We start from the raw sequence: 21,980 nt of genomic DNA on the forward strand, positions 1-21,980 counted from the left end.
TGCCCTCCTCCCTTCTCTGCTCGATCCTGGGCGAAGCACCTTTTCCGGTTCCCTTGTCCTGACTTAAATAGGGCAATTCGCAGAGGCGCCCTATTGGCTCAACCCCGAGGGGGATGGCAGTCTGATCTGGTGGCCAGAACTAAGCCTAACCCGGTTCCAAACCAGGGAGGTCGCAGGGAGCAAAACCCCTCTCCTGCCACCAGAACCACCCCCCCCTCCACATCAAACCATTACAAAACATGACAAGGCTCTCTCTCTTGGTTTTGCAGAATCTGAACACTTCAAATGCAGAAATGATTTGGCAGCAAATATCTTATTGGTAAGAAAAAAGTTTATGAATTATTGTTATATCATACTTAGATCTAAAGGGAGCAAAGTTTATTAATGACATAATACTGTATTATAATAGAGTAGGGTTGTTTGTCTATAAAGTATACTCATAATGTGAATTTGTTTGTTTGTTTTTCTTGTTCTTAAATTTTTCACTACACAAAGGTCCCAGTAAGGGCAAGAAGGATGTCAGAGGAAGTTGATCACGTTCTCAGTTTCACAAACCAACTTCTAAAAAACATCCCATGAAGCTACTAAAGCAAAAAAACTTATACGTCATCTGTCACATGTAACGTCTCAAGTGAGACTGCTCATAGGAAGTTTGGAATCTATCAGAAAAGTAGATTTTAAAGTTATGGTCCTGACACTTTCATTTTCATGACATCTGTTTGGGTCAATGATCAAATTTTAACACATCCTCTATGTCTGGGCAGAGAGTGGTGTGATCTGCGGCCAAGCTCATGTGGGAAGGTCTTCAGCCACATGCAGTGGGAATGATGAACGGCCAGGTCATTGACTTCTTTTCTTCTTCTGTGTTTCAGGACATCCCTGGTTACACCTCTGATTTTTGGTCTGCTTCTGCAGCCACCGCTGACACAGCTTTCCATTGTCACACAGCCAAACATTGTCCTGTTGATGGCTGATGATCTCGGCATAGGGGATGTAGGTTGCTATGGGAATGATACTATCAGGTAAGGAAACTGAGAACAACAGTGAACAGAGCTGGTGTGTTATTTAATGTAAGACTGCAATCCCCTGCCCATCATCAGCTATTCAAGCTGTCTTCAAGTTCATTTCCTGGAGAAATGGGAGGATCCCCTCAGGTGCTGTTAACGATAAATGTAAAGCACCACCAAAATTATCTCACAGCCTAGAGGGCATTCCCAGGGCCAGCTCTGCTATCCCAAGCTGTTTTGCTGTGGGAATCTGCCAGCCTTTCTTGTGTATTCCTTAATTGCTTGACATTGAGAAGCGCCAAGCTCTTTCACATACCTGAAGATAGAAATGTTGTCCCCTCTTTCAACATATCAGGCCTTATTACTTCATTTAACTTTATTTTGCCATTTTTTCCCGGTCTCACATCAAAATACAGTATAAATCACTGCAATAATCTATGTTATTAGGAAATACTTCTCTTTTCAGACCCAAGGACACAGAATTTCCCTTCTCTTTAAAAATCATGCTATGTTATTGACTGCTAGTTTCCTACCAGCTTGTCACTTCTTTGAACAAAAGCAAATCTGATATAATCATTCCCCTCATCCAGCAAAGTTCTCAGAATCTCACCCTGATTGGCACTGGCCAGCAAGCTTCTGATAAGTAGCTGATGATCCTAGGTAGCTGATGAGGCTCCGCATGGCTGGACATCCAGTTCAGTATAGCATCACTCCCAAGGCATGAGTTTTCTTCTTCAAGGGCAGTACGGTACATTTCTGCAAGGTCGTTTACAGGGCTTGGGAAACAAGAAAGAATCATTGGCTTGAAATTTATCTGCATAGCTATTGATAATGACGAAAGAAAAAAAAATATTTCCCCATCACTTAAGAAAATTAAAATAAAACAAAAAAAAAGATCTTTCTTAGCCATCTTCCAATAGAAGAAACTTCCCAAAATAAAGATAAGTATATTATTCCTCATCCCCATTCCTTTGAAGACCCTCTGAATGACATCTGACAGTGTTGGTTGCATTTTTAGGACCCCAAACATTGATCGCCTGGCAAAGGAAGGAGTGAAACTGACCCAACACATTGCTGCGGCTCCACTTTGCACCCCCAGCAGAGCAGCTTTCCTCACTGGCAGATATCCCCTCCGATCAGGTTTGCCTTGCACAGCCAAGCAGCCTTTAAACATTACTTTATTGCTGAAGGGAACAATGTCATACAATGGGCACAAAAGATGTAAGGATGTGCAAAGACAAGGGGTACCACAGACATGTCATCCCTCACTGAGGCACACACAGACACACCAGCTAGGTCTAGTACCTTTGAGGTGGCATCTAGATTTATGGGGTACAATGAACTGCCCTGGGGCAGAGAAGAACAGACTCCACAGAGCAGCTTGCTCCCCCACCAGCTCACAATTTCAATTGCATTTTGGTGCTGTATTGCACAGATTTCAGCCAAAAAGGAGTTAGCACAAATTGTCACATTCAAAAAAGTCATTACACAGAACTTGAATAATAATAACACATTTCTAAAGCACTAGTTACATTAATCTCTATCATGGATTACTCCTCATCAGAGATCAGAAACAGCTCAAGCTCCCTGCAAGGAGCAGAGTAGATCTATGCAGATTTATGTCCATTCCCTCCAGTTGAGGTGCAGAACGAGTCGTTCACAGGAAAGCTTTCTTACCTGTATGTCAGAATTCATCTGTCCTACAAAATAACAGTTTGACAGCTATATTATTTTTCCCAGTTCTGTTTTTGAAAAAAAAAAAAACTATCCTGTCAAACTGCATCCCTGAGATGAAGAGGTATGAAAAGCAAATAGCTCTACATGTTTCTAACAGCGACTCTCTAATGCTTGTTCTATTGCAAATGATCTTCAGTGCCTTCATTCCTGAGGCATTTTGAAGCTGGTATGTCATCCTACTTTCATCCTGACAGCTCCCACTGAGATAGCTTGAAAACACGCATGAGTTTGTACAGACTCTCTCCCATTATAACAGCAGGGCCAGAGATGTGTGACACTTCCATGACAGACTGTACTTCACGTTATGTTGTATGATGGGGTGACGCCAGTATATAATGCTAAATAACAGAGTGTAAACCTGCAGGTGAGAAGATTGCAGTGCTAGATAGTTATTCTGTGGGCTTGAGAATTCAGATGTCAGCCATGCCACTGTGCAGGGAAATCTTGAGTTCCCAGGCAGCCTTATGCCAGTTGGAGTCTGAGGCTGACAGAGGGCTGGAGTCTTCTACTCCAGAATAAGTATTATACAATGAAGAGACTTAACTCATTCTTGTCCAGTGGCCTAGATTCATATCCCCAAACAAACAGCATTAGGATAAAGGTTTAAAACTGTAATACCTACAAAACCAGGAAACGAAGGGTGTTTGATAAAAGTGCTCTACCAGTTAGGCTTACTAAGACTGTTTATTATTGTATTTTGTAGGAATGGATGCTATAAACAATTACCGTGTTATTTTTTGGAATGGCGGCTCAGGAGGACTTCCTCCGAATGAAACCACTTTTGCCAAAATACTGCAGCAGCAAGGCTACAGCACAGGACTAATAGGTATGGGGACAATCCTGAAGATGGTCTAGAACTTGTTTCACCTGCATATCTCACTCGAACCACTTGCTTTAGTTAGCAACTCCTCATACATAGGTTGTAATATTTTTATTTCCTAATTTAAGAATATCTTGTAAGAAGAAATCCTGGCCTAAAAGAATCTCACTTCAAAGAACAAGCATCTGATAAAGAGAATAATTGTTGTTGACTTGCTTGCAAGCACAGCTGTGGTTGTTCAAATATATAATAGAAAATGTGTTAATATTTCTTGAATACTATTCTACCAGGTATATAACAATTTTTCCAAAGATATTTCATAAAAAAACCCCCACAAAAATATGAGTTCCATTTAAATATGCATGCTGATGCTTTACACAGCTCAGAGCAGATTCACAACAAAAGGTAACAGCTGCTACTTAAAACAATAGAGCCAGTTCATAACATCACAAGATCTGGCCTTTCAAAACCAGAAACAGAGCAATTGTTTTTTCTTTAATTACAGCTTGCCAGTATAGTTCACCAGATTTCAGTACAGTCCTCAAAACATGGCCTCCTTCAGCATTAATAAGATTTCCATTTTACTTTATATTTTACAGGACTTTTCCTTTTTAGTACAGTTTTAACTTTTGGTCATGATCCAGCTGCACATAATTATTTGTCTTAGGTATGTCACATAATTCCACAGACTGATAAAACGCAAACACTCCTGGCCTGAATTTTCAACTATTTGCCCTACCTCATCTGAGCATTTAAATGTCAATATCCAAAATCTGTGTCTGACACATAAAAAAATTGGCTGCACAAATAAACTGATTTTACTAATAAAAGTGTCCGGAGGAATGGATTTGTATTCATTCAGCAGAATAAAACTAAGCCATAGAGGACAACGCTAAACAAAGCTCTCCAAGAATTTTAAGTTCTATGTTACTGAATCTTGTTCTCCTGTTATTTTTGTAAATATATTATTTTAGTTCTTTTAATCAGCTCATAAAAAAGAGCACATCTATTAGCCACTTGCTTCAACTTGGCTTGTAGTAACTAACAAAACAAACAGATTTGTCTGCACTTTGTCAGAGGAATTGCCCTGCGGGGAGATTATGCTTCATCGCTCCTAGAAGCTAGCTAGCAAAGCGGGCTGGTGTTTTACTTGTGAACACCTCAGCTAAAATCACACCATAGACACCCAGACCATCACTTAGTTTAACTGGATTGACAGATTCCAATTAACTGCGCCTGAGGGGATGATGGAAAGCATTGGTTATAAGTGACACAAAAAACCTCATACAAACAACTTCACATTCAAGTCATGAAGCAAGAAATCTTACAAAACATCTACCCACGTCACCACAGCTGAATGAGCACTGAATAGTCTCACCCGAATAGTTTGTGATGGTTTTGCTCTGAGCACGACCAGTTTAATTGCAAAGTTAAATCCTATTAATAACCTCCAGCTTGATGTGATAATGAGACTTTTTGTTGGGAAATGCTTTGCAGATTCTTTGTAGTCAGAAAGCTGATGTCGTGTAACATATACCCTCAAAGATTAATTTATCTTATTTATACACTTAATCTTGTGGAGACTTGAGTCTTTCGTAGCATGTCAGAAGCCTTTATCAACCTCAGCTGGAGATTTAGGTGTTGGAGTGCATCTGAAGTAAAGGATACTTTAGCTGCACCTCTATTTATGACCAATGCATTTATGTATTGATTACAAATCTGTTTGATTCTATAGCTGGCTCTAAATATGTCAAGAGGTAAACTGATAGAGATTTTAGCTGAAAGTGATTCATCCATGTAGAACAGAACTTTCACTCTTTCTTTATATCTTAAAAGTAGCATTTTTTTTTCTCTTAAACAGTTTTTTCTACTGCTGTTGTAATGCACAGCAACTCTATTGAAATCTACTCAGGGTTGGCTGCTACTATATATATGGGTAACATAGTGAACAATCTGTTTAGGATAATGTCCTTCAGAAAGTACACAGTTCCTTACTCCACAATAAGAATTAGTTACAAGTTAGTTTTCAAGTAAAATTCTGAAAGTTTATTTTCATCTATAGATCTGGTATCCAAGGCTTGCATTACATTAGAAATCATAAAATGCAATTAAACTGCATCTTTCTGATGAGAGGTAGAGTTTGGTCACTTGATTCAGATATTCACAAGCCTCAGTGTTTAAGCCAAACGAGTCAACCTTTCATGTCTCCGTGTAAGCGCATGACCAGTCTGTTTGAATAGACTGGAGGGAAAGCAAAAGCATGGTTTCAACGTGCTATTCATCATAATAGCAGACATATGTTCATAATAAGGAAAAATTGTATTGCAAAGGGTCAGGAGATGTTACTTTTGATACAGGAAGACTTCAGAATTGAAAAGAAGGTGGCGTTGACTTTTTAAATTTGATGAAATACAAATAAATGGCAAAAATATGTATAAAACAAGGCCTTTTATTCTCATCCAGTATACGGAGATACTGTTATCAGCAAAGTTACTTACATGGGTACAGCTTCCCGAGAAATCTTGATCTCTCTTCTGGACCTGGTGGTTTGTCTGCCAAATCCACTGCTGAGCTGCAAGTTACTTGACTACACTATCCACAGCTTCCCTTATCAGTTTGGCACCAACACGTCGCTGAGTGTTGCCATAGTCCTGACATCAAGCTATTCAAAACTTTCCAGAAACAAGTCTGCATAGCACCTTGAAGGTAAAAAGACAACAAGACAACAAAACAATGTTATTTTGCCTGGTACTTACAAAAAGACTTAATCCTCCTCTTTCATACTTGACAGGTCTGCAAGGAAGGCCATACATTTTTGCTTTGTTCTGAAAATTTGTATGTTTCTCAATTTCTAGTTCCCTTTATAGTTCAGTATTTCACATTTGATCAAAGCTACAGGGCATGGATATGTATACAGAGCACCAATAATTCTGTTGGAAATCCATAATTTGTAGACTTTTAGTTTCATCAATCATAAGAAACATCTCATTACGTAAGTACATACTTGGTGTATATATGTAGGATGAAGAAGTTTTCATGAGTAGGAAAAAAAAATGATTTTTTGAGAAATGTTTTGTATGAGGAAAAGCCCAGTTTAAAATATTATCTCTTACCATTTTTATTTTCAGGGAAGTGGCATCAAGGTGTTAACTGTGAATCCCGCAGTGATCATTGTCATCACCCTCTAAACCACGGGTTTGACTATTTTTATGGGATGCCTTTTACGTTAATAAGTGACTGCCAGCCAACGGAAACACCAGAGATGGACAGAGCCTTTAGAAGGAAACTCTGGGTTTACACTCAGATGATTGGCCTCGTTACACTTACCGCTGCCCTGGGAAGACTGACCGGCTTGATTTCAGTCTGCTGGAAAACGCTGACCTGCCTTGCTGGGTTTAGTCTTCTGTTCTTTGTATCCTGGTTCTCAAGCTATGGGTTTGTACGATACTGGAACTGCATTATGATGAGAAATCACGAAGTTACTGAGCAGCCAATGGTGACAGACAGGACTACACCCCTTATCTTGAAAGAGTCCATTTCGTTTATTGAAAGGTAAAGTGTAATTCCTTTGATCACAATTTTCTGGTTCTTGCACGCCTTGCAACTTCTAAACAGTACTTTCTTATGTGAAGTTTTTATAATTTTTATAATATTATATAGGATTATAAGTACCATTATGCCTATTAACTATTAATAATAGTAATAATGATATATTATTAAACAAAAAAATTAGCTGCTGCTTAAGAACGTCTGTTATTCCTAGCTTCACTAAAGCTGATAACATTTCCAAATTTCCATGGATTGGATTGAATATTTCTAGGCTGTATTGAGGAATTACTATTTCTATCAATGAGATCAACATTGCAGCCTTAAGGGATAGCAGCTGATGGCGGAAATGTATGTGTGGGCCAGGGAACGAGAAGTAGAGCTGTGATGCAACCTTATCATATGGACTCATAAGTGGGCAACAGCCAGCAGGAGATGACTCTGCTGCCTTCGTTTCTGTAGCACAGTGATGGTTTGCAATAACAGAAAGTGGAGCATCAAACCGGAACTTTTCTATCTTTCATTCAGGTAAAAAAGAGGGTCATTTTATATAAGCCAAGTATTATTTTATCAGATAGATTCTAATTGCTGGGTTTTCATACTTTACAAAGCAAGATGTTTCTGAAGGGATTATTGAAATATGTATATATGCAAATCATAATACCATTTCCCATTATGACTGCTCTTTGTATGTACTGAGAATCTTCCTCCCTAATAACAAAGAATTGATTTCTGTTTTTTTAGAAATAAGCACAAGCCATTCCTCCTCTTTCTTTCCTTTTTACATTCCCACACCCCTCTCCTCACCACAAAGAAGTTTCTTGGGAGGAGTAGCCATGGTTTATATGGAGATAATGTAGAGGAGATGGACTGGATGGTGGGTAAGTCACCAGAGCAAATAACAATATCTCCAACTACCTAATACCTAGGTCTGAATATATAATAAAAATGCAGTTGTTATTAAAATAAAAAGGAAGAAAATTAAAAACAAGAAGGGAAAAAGTCCAAAAATTTTCATGAATATCTGTCAATCTTCTATGAGCCCTGTTGGCTTACAGTATTGGTTTTTTATTTTCTCCAGTCTTGGACCAAAGGAATCTTTCTGTTCACTCAGGTTTTTTGATCCAGTGTTTACCAATTTTAACCATGTCTCTTTGGCTCCTGTCAGGAGGAGCTCTCCTGCTCTTCTTTCTAAATAAGTGAGAATTATTTCGTTTTCTACAATTATTAAAGATCAGGTAACTTCAGCCTTTTATGCTCATGTCTTATCTATTTCTAAGTGACACATCAGAAGGTGATACAACTGATAAGTAAATTAATTCCAGGTGTAAACCAGCAGGCTACTTCTCTGTGACGGATGCATTCAGCAGAGTACTGTATATTTTTCAGCTCCATTAACAAATCTAGAAATGTTCTTAAATGTTAATCGGTACGCTCCCGATTAGATTCATGTTATTTCTCAGCCTGTGTTTTGTAGGGCAAGGAGAATGATTTATCATCCAGTCATGACAGAGGAGATGTAGCCACATTTGTAAACGGGATAAGAATCACGCACACATACAGAAAGAATTGTTTTCAAACCTACCTGTCAAACACTTACACACCACAAATACAATTAAGAACATCAGAAACAGCTCAATAATGACTTTTAAATAAAAAAGAACTATATTTTTAATGCATATTATACCCAGACAGTAATTTCATACAAATACCAACTGTGGTCTAGACAATGTAAGATAAGTGCACGTTACGTTTTTTCTTCATTTCTCATGATGGCCACCACTGATGCAGAATCCAAGTTTCTGAGGCCTTGGATCATGCTTTCTTTCCGTATTTCTGCAGCACATGGTACTTCTGTCCTTTCCAACACAGGAAATATGTTCTGTGACTGTGGTTTTTGCACTCCTTTGCTATAATACTGATAACAAAGGGGTTAGGGCACATCACAAATTTTCTGTGCTTTTACAGACAGTAACAACTACAAATCTCAATCCTAAAACATTCTTCTTTTAAACAATGAGCAGCCCTACATAGATAAGAAATTACACTGATGAATGTTTACAAATCAGAGGCTAAAATTTATGTAGTTTAAATGATAATTTTGCTTTTTAATACAGACATATTCCTGTGTTTTACAGGCCAGGTTCTAGATACTATTGACAAGGAAGGCTTGAAAAATAATACACTAGTTTATTTTGCCTCTGATCATGGTGGATGGCTGGAAAGACATGAAGGCAAAAGGCAGCTGGGTGGTTGGAATGGAAAATACAAAGGTAAGAGCTGTCAGGGATGGTGACAATCCAGCAACAACTAGTAAAGTACTCAGGACACCCCTAAAGCTTATATAGGACTGTATGCCCAAGCAGTAACAGTCTTTTATCATTGAAAAGCAAATTTGTCTCATTCTAATTTAGCATTTAAAAATGCAGTCAATTCTAGCCTGTCCAGGTATTCTTTATAAGCATGAATTCTCAAACTGTCATTTCTTCTTAAGGCAACTGATCACAAGTTAGTTTTTATTAAGATTGTGTAACTTCTCACTAAATATTAGTTGCATTATGCATCTGAACCTTTGCTTTAACCACAATAGGTATGTTACAGGATTGTAAAAGAAAGAGAACTAGGCTGGGAAATTACTTTATGCCTGAAAATTTTAGCCACACTGAGTTTGGATGGGGCAACATGTTCGTAAAACAGTAGAAGGGAGTAAGCGTATAAGATAACTCAAGAGGTCTGATGTAGTGAACACACTTTCACTGATGCTGAGGAGAAGGAACTTAGTGGTATAACCAAAAGGATAAGGAAGGCTCATAAAGGTAACATTAGACAGCTTATAATAATATAATAACATTTGTCTAAAATGTCTCTGTTTTAAATGAAACATTTGTTTTAATGAAAATTTATTATTTTCTTTTATGAAAGGTGGAAAAGCTATGGGAGGCTGGGAAGGAGGAATCCGAGTCCCAGGGATATTTAGATGGCCAGGAGTGTTACCTGCAAGCACAGTTATTGATGAACCTACAAGCCTGATGGACATTTATCCTACAGTAGTTCATCTGGCTGGAGGGGTGTTACCCCAGGACAGGTACAAACACAACTGTCTTTATTCCTCCTTCTCTCCCAATACAATGGAAGGTCTAGTTTGGAAACACATTCTGAGTCTGACATTTTCTTTTCGCTCCTGCTCCTTTTCTAGACACATAAATGTTACCACAGCTCAGTCGCCTCTTCTCTACATTTGAGATTCAGCATCTACCTGCAAGCTTCTACAAGCATCTTCCTCGTTCAGAGTTGGCAGTTCCAGCAAGAGACATTAAGGAGGAATGCAGTCCTGTACAGCTTACCCCAGTCTGATGATCTCTGTTTTTTCTGTTAGGGTAATTGATGGCCGGGATCTGATGCCTTTACTGCAAGGAACAGTTGAGCACTCAGAGCACGAGTTCCTGTTTCATTACTGTGGCATTCACTTACATGCTGTACGGTGGCACCAGAAAAACAGTGAGTACACAACTTCTTTCCCAAGAATTACGTTCAATCTACAGGAGTACAGATTTGTCTTACACAGTTTTTCTGGGATTGCAACTTTTCAAGTAGTTCCAGGTGTAAGGTGGTCAATAACTTGCTAGCATTACCTGTATTGTATGGCACGAAGGGTTTGTTTGCATCGTCAAGGCACATGGCATACTGGGCAGGCTATTGGAGCTCAGGATGGGTCTCACTCATCGCTCCATCTGAATTCAAGGCCTGGGGAGTCCATGCCCTCCTTGTCTCATGAAAAAGTCTTTGCCTCAGTCCTTTGTCTCTCCTACTGTTACCTTAAAAAGGAAGAAAGCCATGGAAACCCCAAATCATAGAATCATAGAACTGTTAGAGTTGGAAAGGACCTCAAAGGTTATCTAGTTCCACCCCCCCTGCCATGAGCAGAGACACCCTCCACTACACCAGGTTGCTCAAAGCCTCATCCAACCTAGCCTTGAACACCTCCAGGGATGGGGCATCCACAACTTCTCTGGGAAACCTGTTCCAGTGCCTCACCACCCTCGAGGGGAAGAATTTCTTCCTTATACCTAATCGAAATCTCCCCTCTTTCAGTTTGAAGCCATTGCCCCTTGTCTTATCACCATATACCCTTGTAAAATGTCCTTCTCCAGCTTTCTTGTAGGCCTCCTTCAGGTACTGGAAGACTGCCATAAGATCACCCCAGAGCCTTCTATTCTCCAGACTGAACAACCCCAACTCTCTCAGCCTGTCATTTTTTCTTTTTTTTCATGTTTTCACAGAAAACAAGGTCAAGTGCAAATGATACTTGCTGAAAATTTTGGAGAAATTTTCAAACATAAGAAATAATTTTACATTATTGACTTAATTTCATGGCACTTAATTTTAAATGAAATCAGAATACCATATGAACTAATAATTGTAGAGCTGAAATGTAATCAGAAATGAACTCTAGAAAAATATTTGCTCTTCTAGTGTCTTGCGATAACCACTAGGGTCATTGCAAGCCTTCTTTCTTTCCCGCCAGGTGGAGCCATCTGGAAGGCTCATTATGTGACCCCTGTCTTTCATCCACCTGGAGCTGGGGCTTGTTATGACAGAGGATTTTGCCCATGTTTTGGGGAAGGTGTGACCCGTCATGACCCTCCATTGCTGTTTGATCTCTCACGAGACCCTTCAGAAGCCAAACCTCTGTCAGCTGACACTGAGCCCCTCTTTGACACTGTAATAAGAAAGATTGAAAGAGCCACGGAAGAGCATCGCAGGACACTGACGCCAGTCCCAGAGCAGCTCTCCCTGTATAATGTCGTGTGGAAGCCGTGGTTGCAGCCGTGCTGTGGGACATTCCCATTCTGTTGGTGTGATAAGGAAGGTGATAATAAACTTGACAACCTCTAAAGGAGAGAAACAAAGTTACTTCCTCAAAAGTCTTTTTAGATCAAGAGTATTTTCTTCAGTGGCGCTGATTGGTGGGTTGTTTGTTTGTTTTAATGGAGCCTTTATATGAGAATTGTTCCAGTGAATGGCACAGTACTCGGTAAAGGTGGCTTTAGACTCAACACTCTCAGAGAATGAGCAAGACAGACCGATATGAAGAGCATGTTTTAATGTCTCTTGACAACTGCATGAATAGTTCAAATGCAGTGAAGCGGACCAAGATTAGAACTGTACAAGTGATGATATACCATGTTTCGTTGTTTATGAAGGTATACTTAGAATCTTGCTTTGTTTTTTGTTCTGAATTTCTAAGTAATTCATGGACGGAGATCTCCCTTAATTTTATTATCCTCATTGGTGATGCATAAGGTGCTGCTATAAAAACATTTTGCAGACTACTGCCTCCAAAATAATTCCAAAACAATTGTGCCCACAGTTCTTCAGAGAATTGGCTTTAAAAGTAGCTTCCTTCATTCCTTGTAGCTAGTCCCTCCAGCAGAAGTGATGATGGCAGCTGGTTAGCCTGGGGCTTCTGGATCAGGAGAAATTGCCCAATTGCTTGGAAAAGTGATGAGCTGGGTAATGGCTGTCTGTGTGGGACTCCTCTAATTGGAGTCGGCCTCTTTTGATGGAGAACACAAACGAGAAAGGATTTTCCCTTTCCAAAGCTCTCACTGCACCCAGCTCCCTCAGCAGCACAAGCAAGGGCATGTGGCACTGATGGTCACAGAAGTGACCATCAGTGACACTGATAAACAGTTCAGTCATTTGGGCAAGGATTACATGAGTTACCTTGCTGCCCGTATCTCAGTCATGACTGGTTCCTGCTAACAAGTAGTAGGTTTGGAAAAGACTCTTTGAAAGATGTTTGATACTAATTATGAAAACAAACAAACTCTAATTTACTGTTAAAAAATGAAATGCAGAGTTAGGTATTTTTTTCTTCACAAGTTAAATTATAATTCCACCAGTTAGGTTTACTCAGATCTATCTCCTTTGCTGCTGTAAATCCAATTCTTCCCTTCTTTGTGTTAAAATACTTGTTCCTATTAAAGTGGACTTGCAGGTAATGCTTTTCTTTCTAGGATACAATATATATCTGTTCACACGAACAAGTTTACAACAGTATATCTGAATATGTAGGCATCTGAGAACATTATTTGCCCATTCAATTTATTTCACTTTTTTTAAACTATTTTTGTAACTATCATGCTAGGACCCTTTTCAGTTGTCCCCCTCCTTTGATAAATGTTCAGTTTATCTTGGTTTTATTTTCCCCCTTGTTTCCCACAATTCAGCCCTCAGGAAATCTGCAGGTAAACAAAGCCCTACAGCTTAAAGGCAAAGTTTTATTTTATGCTGTGACCTCATGCATTTCACAGAATTCACCCAGATGTTCCATGAGTGCTATTAATGAGAAAGGCACTCAGTCTTACTGTGAAAATTTCAAGAGATGAAGTGAATCCATTGCTTCATATGTACTGGATTGTTGCTTAATTTCTTCCACTGTTAAGAGTGTGTGCTTTATTTCTCATTTGAATGCACTCTATTTCAGCGGTTCTTTCTTCAACAGATTTAAAGGTCTTTTCATATTCAATACGCAGTGTTTTCTTTAAGTGAAATTACTGTAATCAGACCGGCATTTTCCAATTTTCTCAGTCGTTTTACAAGATCTCACTTCCATCCTCAAGCCAGTTTAGTATCTGGGATTTTACATCCTCTCAATTTTTCAATACCTTTAAAAATATGTGAGTATAATACCTGTTCATATGATTGAAATAGTTTTTCTTGCACAGAAATACTTCATAGCCCTAAAGGATATCCATTTGGAGATAGTACAGGAAGACAACTGAGCTAGAATTTGTCCTGGACACTGGTGTTTGGCCATGAAAACAGAGTTATCAGGCCCTGCTGGTACGCAAAGTGCCATGGGATCAGCAAATGTTCAGGGCTTGGTAACATGGACATCATGCGTAGAACCATTCTGGGCAATAATAAAGGCTGCCTTGACAAAACCATACTGGGGTTTTTTTTGTTCCTTTTGACTAGTCAGTAGATTATGGTATTCTGCTTTCCTGTGCAGCTGCAGCGGAGAAACAACCTTTTAAAATTAATTTTATTTCCTTTTTCTTTGGGAATGCTAACCTTACATCTGCCTATATTAAATGACGTTAGGAGCACAGCTGACTCCTCCAGCCTCCCCAGCCCAGGATCCTCCTGCCTGGCTGCTGGAGCCCAGCCGGGTGCCTGGGAACCCAGGGTCTCTGCCCAGGCTGGAGGGCACTGCTGCTGCTTTTCCACTGTGCAGGTTCAACCTGTGGTGAAGCTGAGCACATATCCCAAAGACATGGGCGCACACAAAGGACATTGGCTTGGCCAGTCACTGTCTCCATGTATTGAGCTGACACGTATTGTGTAGTCTGAGGAACGTGGCATAGTCTTACAAGCAGTTTTGATAGACTCAAAATGGCATTTTTTAGATAAAAACAAAGTAGTGCATCAAAATAGTCTCCTTGACAGTAAGTATAATCAATGTCCATTTTCATGCAAATATTTACCACAATTAGGAGTCCTTCAGGTTGTTTTCCAGTTGAACAAGAAGTGTTGGATTAAGACAGATATTTCTTTAGGATAATCTTATTCACTTATAAAGAATGTACCGTCTCCTGTACATTCTATAATTACCATGGGAACTGGTTTCTTTTTTTGCTGTTCTTAACCTCTTCTTTCACCAATTTGTTTGAAAATCCTTTTTTTCAAAGTAATTTTTCACCTTCAGGCTGTTCCCCCTTTTCCATTTATTGTATAGCCATTGTGACAGTGAGATTTGCAGTTTCTCACAGCTGGGCTACCAGCTTTTCCCCATGTTGAGAGAGCATCCAGTTTCATTTTGCAAACTGAAAGATCTAACAGTTAGTATTTACTAACATTTTGCAACCTGTGCTTTGAGCTTGTTCATCTTTGGGTTTTTTTGCTGTTGCTTAACATTTTCAGCTTTTTGGAAGCTCATTAAAATCAGTGGAAACTGCCAATTTCAGGAGATTTGAAACTAGGATTTTTACACATCATTAACTTATTTATTGCTGCCAAACCTGACAGGAAGTTGCAAAATAAACCCAACAGTATTCCTTTTTCCTTTACAGCATCCTGAGATATAAAACTCAGAAAACACACAGCAAATAAAATGTTGTGGATAAGAAAAAAGTTCCCTAGGAAAAAAACAATATTCTATCATATCTGGAAGTAGACTGCTATTAGTTATATTGCCATACTAGTATCATAAAAGTAGTAATTTTATATATCTCATAAATGGTTATATTAAGTAACTAATACAACTATGTCACGTATTTTATACTTTAAACCACTGGGTGAATATAAGATCTATAAAACATGAAAATAATGTGGCTTATAGGTGGTTTTGGGTTTCTCTTTCTTAGTCTTTTTATATTACCAGCAGCATAAACTGATGTGAGGAGAATTGAAAGAGGACTTTCTAAGTATCAGTTATAACTCTTTGGCTTAACTAAGGGAAAAAAAAGTCAAAGCCAAAGCATAAAAATAAAGTACTTTCACATTGTGTTACATGTCAAGCATCAAGCTTGAGCAAAAGTACTTCTGAGAAGCTTGAAGGGAATTAGAAAAAGGCTGGAACAGGAAGGGTTTTACTTTTCTCTTATGACAGCAGTTTAGAGTTAATAATCCAAGTTTTGTGCACTCTCTCTGTTAAATGGAGAACACCAGGGGAACGGTTGAGTTGTACCAGAGTGCCACATCAGGTTCTCAAACCCACCACAGGTAAAATTCAGTGCAGAGGAACACTGAGTTTTCTCTTCTCTGTGTGGACAGATCTCCTGCCTTCTGCAGAGAGAGACAAACTAAAGGCCTCCCCCAGATTTCCCTGCCTCTATGGCATTTCAGGAAGGGACCTTAAAGATGATCTAGTTCCAACCCCACTGTTACGGACAGGGACACCTTCCCCTAGATCAGGTTACTCAAAGCCTCATCTAACCTGGCCTTGAACATTTCCAGGGATGAGGCATCCATAACTTCTCTGGGCAACTTGGACCCATGCCTCACCAGTTATCAACTCATTTTCTTGGCCAAGTAATATGAACTACTTTATTACTATGTTATTAGAAACAGAGTAAGAATTTCTGTTGTCTTAGAAAGACCAACAATATGTAATTTCAGGTGGGGTGTTTGAGCTCTTGGTCATGAGCTAACCAGGTAGTAGAAAGTAATCCAGGTCATAAAGAATAAATAATCCAGGTAATTAAAAAAAGATAAATAGAGAGAAACAGAGAATTGCCCAATTCACTCCTCAGTGAAGTAAACTTAACAGAATCTTCATACATGTAAAATAGATCACATGATTTCTGCTAGCCTCAGGAATTTATAATCTTCACATGTACAATACACTGCTTCCCTGAGTCAAACCATCCATCATGACATATGATGGATGATTCTATGATATAATATATGATATGATAATATATAATAATATGATATGATATGATTCTATGATGCTACTATTCTATGATATAACAGGGGAAGACAAGGCATCGTATGTCCTGTATAAACTAGCACATTTTCATTAGACAGAAACACAATCAGCAAATGCTACTGCTCCCAAGCTCTACGTTGCTCAAGGTTAGTAACTGTTCTTAGTAACACTAGATTTGCTGTTAACAACCCAGGACTGCAGGTCCTTGGTGCAAAGATCCTTTGAATCTTTGCAAAGCACATCAACAAAATTGGTGCCAGAATGAAATAGCCACATGAAAAGAAGGAGGAAAAAAACACATTCATTCCCCTAGAGAGGTGAAACACTTACTTACACTGAGACTGGTAAAACGTTGATTAAGTAGCCTCCAAGGATAGAGAATGCCTGTAAATGAGATTTTGCCTCGTGTTATGAGTGTTGCAGTAGCCCTTCAGGCTGTATGACTCCTAGCTTTAGTCTATTTATGGGAGTTTGGATAAACAGCTCATGAGAAGCTTTCTTCAGCCAAGTACAAATAGTTCACTGAAAGCTCTACAGGGTGCTGCACATTCCTGCACTGTCTGGCACACTGCTCTGGGAACCTCACATCTATTGAGATGGAAACTTTTCCCCCATTGCAACAAACGTGCATTTCACTTCCATATCTGAGAACCAACCCAGAGACCATGTGTCCCCAGTCTGGTCTGCACTGGCTCTCCTTTCCTCATTTATTTTCCTCTGAGCTTTTTCATGAAATGAGCCAGGCCCTGCATCTAACTAGTTTTCAAGGAATCACCAGTAAGTCACTGAAGCTCTTACTCTTGTTCCAGCTCTAGGAAACTCCCCGTGTTCCCTGTGATGGGTTCCTGCTCTATCTCTGCAGAACACCCAATGGCGAGTCATGAAGGGAGCGAGGATTAATTTCTGTCTTGCTGGCACAGTCAGTCACAGCAGGTGAAGGTCAGATAGCCTACGTGTTGAGGACAGTGCCAGTCTCTGCTGATGTGCAGTCTTCAAAAATACAAACAAAAAGACTGAAATGTGAATAAATGTGGATATTTTTTCCTGTAACAGATTACTGCCATTCGGAAACATGAAATCACTTAGCCTTACAGGTAACTGAACAAATCCACACAGACTCGTACTCATTCCCTTCAGGTAGAATTACAGGCAGGATGGCTGGCTTACAAGACCAGTTTTTTCAGCTGGGTATCAAATTTTGTTCATCCCATAAAACAGCCATCACTTTGACAAGTATACTATTTTCTGAAGTTTCTTCTTTCAAGAAAAGCTATCCTGTCAAACTGAAATCCTCAGAAAGCTCAAAAAAAACAGGTAACTATATGCCTCCATCAGAAGCTCCCCAGTGCCTGGTACTGCAATGGTCTCAGTGAGCACATTCTTGAAGGAGTGACGCGGGTACCTCCCTCCGCTTCCATGTTGAGAGCTCCCACTGGCATTATCTGAAGATGCAGTGAGAGCCAGGCAGCTGGCAAGTGTTTTCTGCAACCAGATCTCTTGCGTGGTTTTGCACTACAATTTCAGTGCAAATCATTTGCTAAGACTGATTTTTACTGCTTAGTCACAAAACGGTTTTCGTCTAGTTGCATTTGTACCGGTCATAGCCTTAGACGACATAAATAATGTTCAAGACCGGATTTCAAGAGCATCTTACAAAACTCCTAAAATCTAAATTTTGATATTGAAAATGTTTCAATACATTCACAGCAGCAAGCAAAATTTGAGCATGAAAATTAAGCCACTGAAAATCTACTGATCTCTCTTCATTTAAAAATTTTAAAAATATTTCTCTGCTTTACTGAAAATGAGATCTTAGCAGCTTAAAGAAGAAGAAAAGAATTATTACCTTTTTTAAAAAAAGTTGCATTTAATATATTTTATTTTTTTTTTGCTTTAGAATTACAGGATTTTTTTTTAAGCTGGTTTTGAACTCTCCTGAACACACATTGGCCAAGTGCTCTGGCTTGACTTCAGCATGTAATCGTCAACAAGTTCACATAGTTTTCAGTGTTTCGAGCTAACTGTTTCGAGCGTCGGTTCTTCTGTGAAGACCATGACGCAACATTTTGAGAATCTGGCTGGCCCTACGGAATAACAGTTTTGGCTCTGAATATACAAGTTGGTATCTGTGATGTCTACTCTTGAGCACTGTCTCAAGCAAGACTGACAATTTCAGTCAAATTGCATCTCAGAGGTAAAGCAAAATATCAGCAATCAATGGCAGTACCTAGAAACGTTGAAATCAGGATTATAAAAAACCCCACCTCATACAGCATCTCTCTGTACCATGACACTGGAATGGATGCAATGTTGCTTCATAATTTCCATTATAGCAATCATAACATAGTATTTTATAACTAAGTATTTTTGTCCTTTCTAAAAATAGTAATAAAAAAAATTTATCCCTAAGTAAATTACTAGCAACATGATATAAAGAGCAAACACTTGCTGTCCTGCTTTTCAGGATACAACTTCAATTAGCATTGTTTTCTCATTGGTGTTTCAACGTTTTTGTCTTGAAATTTCAGTATATTTCATGGGAATGTTTTTGCATTTCTTTTTTCTAATAAAGGATTTTACTAGCCTCAAGAGAAGACTGGGATACTTTCAAAACTCAAACACATGAGCTAGTTACAGAGTTGACCTTCTACCATTAGGCTGTTCATTTATGCCTTATTAATCACTGCTAAAATTAATAAACTACTTATAAACTGGTTACTTATGTTCATTCACTCCATGACATCTCATAATCTCTTTCTAGACAATAGAAGTAGAACAAGAATGGTGTTTTATCCTTTGCTTAAAGCTGGCAGAATTTTAAAAAGGTCAGAGATATTCTGTTTTGCCTTGGAAATGTGGGCACTTTAAGATTCTGGTTTATACCTCTTTCTTGTGTGTGATCTACATTATAGGATAATGTGGAGGTCCTCCAGCTTCTGTAGAATCTTGCCAAGGAAAGGAACAGCAATGCCAAGGGCTAGCAATTTCTAAGCAAGGAAACTTGATTTTAAATATTGTTTCTTAACATTTAAAAACATTCATATTTTCAGGAAGCCACCGTCAAGGTGCTTACTGTGAAGCCACAGTGACCAATGTCATCACCCTTCAAACGATGGGTTGGTTATTTTTATCGAAAGCCTTTTAGCTTAGTAAACAGCTGTCAGATAACTTGGCCTCCAGGACTCATGAAAGCCTTCAGTGTGAAGCTCCGGCTCAGATAATTGGCCTCATTACGCTCACTTTTGCCTTTGGATGACTTACTGCCTTGATTTCAGTCAGCTGGAAAACTGTCATCTGCCTTGCTGGGTTTGATCTCTTGTTCTTTGCCACCTACTTCTCATTATCAATTTGTAAAACACAGGAACATGTTATGACAAGAGCCCATGAAATTACAGCACAACCAGTGGTGATGGAAAGGACTTCATTTCTTATCTTCAGGGAGGCAGCATCACCTACTGGAAGCTAAAGTAGTTTTCCCTGCAAATATACTTTAGTTTCTGGAACATCTTCCTTCTCTGTTTGAATGTCTGAGAAATTAATGATCAGTAAGTTAATTGTCTCAAGCCAAGATTTCAAAAGTAAGACTGACTGTATATTAATGACAATATTATGTCCTCATTCCAAAAGCTAAGGTTGCCCTTCATTTTCCATGATCATTAGCTTTTTTCCGGGCAATGACTATTTTTGAAAACTTTCAGATTTTGGAAAACAATTGTCCAGACCACACTTAAACGAATATTTATTTTCACTCAGGAGACCGAATCTTTTTAAAGGATTACAGCCAAAGACAGGAGCAGCCTGGCCTTCCAGAATAGCACATCCTATGGCAAGTATTTCGTGCTCACTTCAGTCATGGGCCCAACAAATTACTTGCATCTGATGGTACTTTCCTTGAGCTACTGACCCATGTAAGAACTACAGGGAGGCTTTTTCTGTTCTCTGTCCAGCACTTCCTAGCAGGGAGGACTCTTCATAACTTTTAAGTTTTCCCAGTTCTGGCAGTACTGCCTAGCGCAGGTGCCACAATAACAAACCACACTAATTTCTGCAAGGGATCAAAAAGCCAGGGAATCTTACCTGCTCGGCAAATCACATGTGTCTCTGAAGTTTTAAACTTATCTCCTTTGTCTTCCAGTCACATGTCAGGAAATGTTATCACAGCATCTGTAATCATAGCTGAAAAACCAACACAGATCTGCTGAAGAAGAGAGACTGATTTGTTATTCTAATAACAAATAACAACTAATAATATAATTAACATAGTTTGACTGTAACTAATAGATTTTGTTAAAGTACCTAATATCTCGAATTTCTTCTTTAAGTGCAATGACTGTTTAGTTGTTAAAATATGCAGGTGTACCAACACAAGTATACTCAGTAGGGTTTGATTTTAAATAGTGCTAGATGAGACTTCAAATATTGATATAACTGATAGACAAATATCATTCTAACCTTAGTACTACCTGTGAGTCTTCAATATTCAGAAGAGCGCTGACTGTTAATGAATATTTTCAAATATAAAAAAGACGTTTATGAATTTTAATGTTTAACACTTAGGAGCACAGCCCATTCTCTGTCTTTGCATTGCATGACAAGGTCTTGGTCTGGAACTGGGTCTCTGTATACAGCAGCAAAGACACTGCTAACAAGGAGCTCCCTTCACAAAGTGCTCTTTCTTGGCACTTGCAGGCTTTTCCTATGATTGAAAATACATCTCCTGCAAACACTGATGTTTAGGCTCTGTGCAGCTGGCCCGTCCATTAAGTCTAGATGACTGGAGGGGCTGAATTTAAAGCGGGTCTTTGCTTATTTCTGTATGTTGGGGATCCACATGTCATTCAGACTGATTATGTGACTCAGCTCGCCAAATAGATTGGCTTAAAGGACTAACAATAAAACAGCCGTATCGTAAACTCCAAGCTAAAGGTATTAAAGTCACAAAAATGTCAAAATAACCTATAAAGACATGATGAATAACACTGGAGAAAAAAGCCAAACAGAAAAATATATTTAAGGTTAAAAAATGCACTTTGCAGTTCTGTGGGGAAAGAAAGAACAAATATGTATGATGTAAGCTCACTAAAACTGGTTAAATAAATAAAAATACATACTAAAGGATTCACACAAAATTAACGTGTATAATAGCAAGTATTTTTAAAATGTCATATTCAATCCGTATGAAAGAATTTGAAAAATAAAAAAAAAAAAAGTCTAATCAGGAGATATTGAAGTTGCTTTATTTCACCATATTTCAGACTTTCTCTGGAGGCCAAACTAAAGACACTGTTGACAAGGAGGGTTTAAAAAACATCACATTACCTTTCCCTGCTTCTGATTATGGCAGGTGATCAGAGAGACAAGATTGAAGAGCTTTCTGGCTGGATAGAGTGAGATTTCCACAGGTGTGAGAGTTGGGAGTGGTAGGATCTGC

At 38.8% G+C, this 21,980-nt stretch overlaps 1 protein-coding gene across 1 annotated transcript; it reads left to right on the top strand.

Annotated features, from left to right (window-relative positions):
* The first annotated feature begins 290 nt into the window (after positions 1-290).
* On the top strand, positions 291-12,006 carry LOC104371881 (arylsulfatase D-like). The gene is made up of 10 exons (XM_009977426.2): positions 291-319; positions 873-1,022; positions 2,026-2,147; positions 3,448-3,570; positions 6,693-7,116; positions 7,855-7,991; positions 9,249-9,383; positions 10,033-10,195; positions 10,487-10,608; positions 11,636-12,006. Exons 1-10 carry the CDS (start codon positions 294-296, stop codon positions 12,004-12,006), a joined length of 1,773 nt encoding a protein of 590 aa, XP_009975728.2. The 5' UTR covers positions 291-293.
* The last annotated feature ends 9,974 nt before the right edge of the window (positions 12,007-21,980 follow it).

The sequence above is a fragment of the Tauraco erythrolophus genome, chromosome 1 (assembly GCF_009769465.1).
Source record: "Tauraco erythrolophus isolate bTauEry1 chromosome 1, bTauEry1.pri, whole genome shotgun sequence".
Classification (NCBI taxonomy): domain Eukaryota; kingdom Metazoa; phylum Chordata; class Aves; order Musophagiformes; family Musophagidae; genus Tauraco; species Tauraco erythrolophus.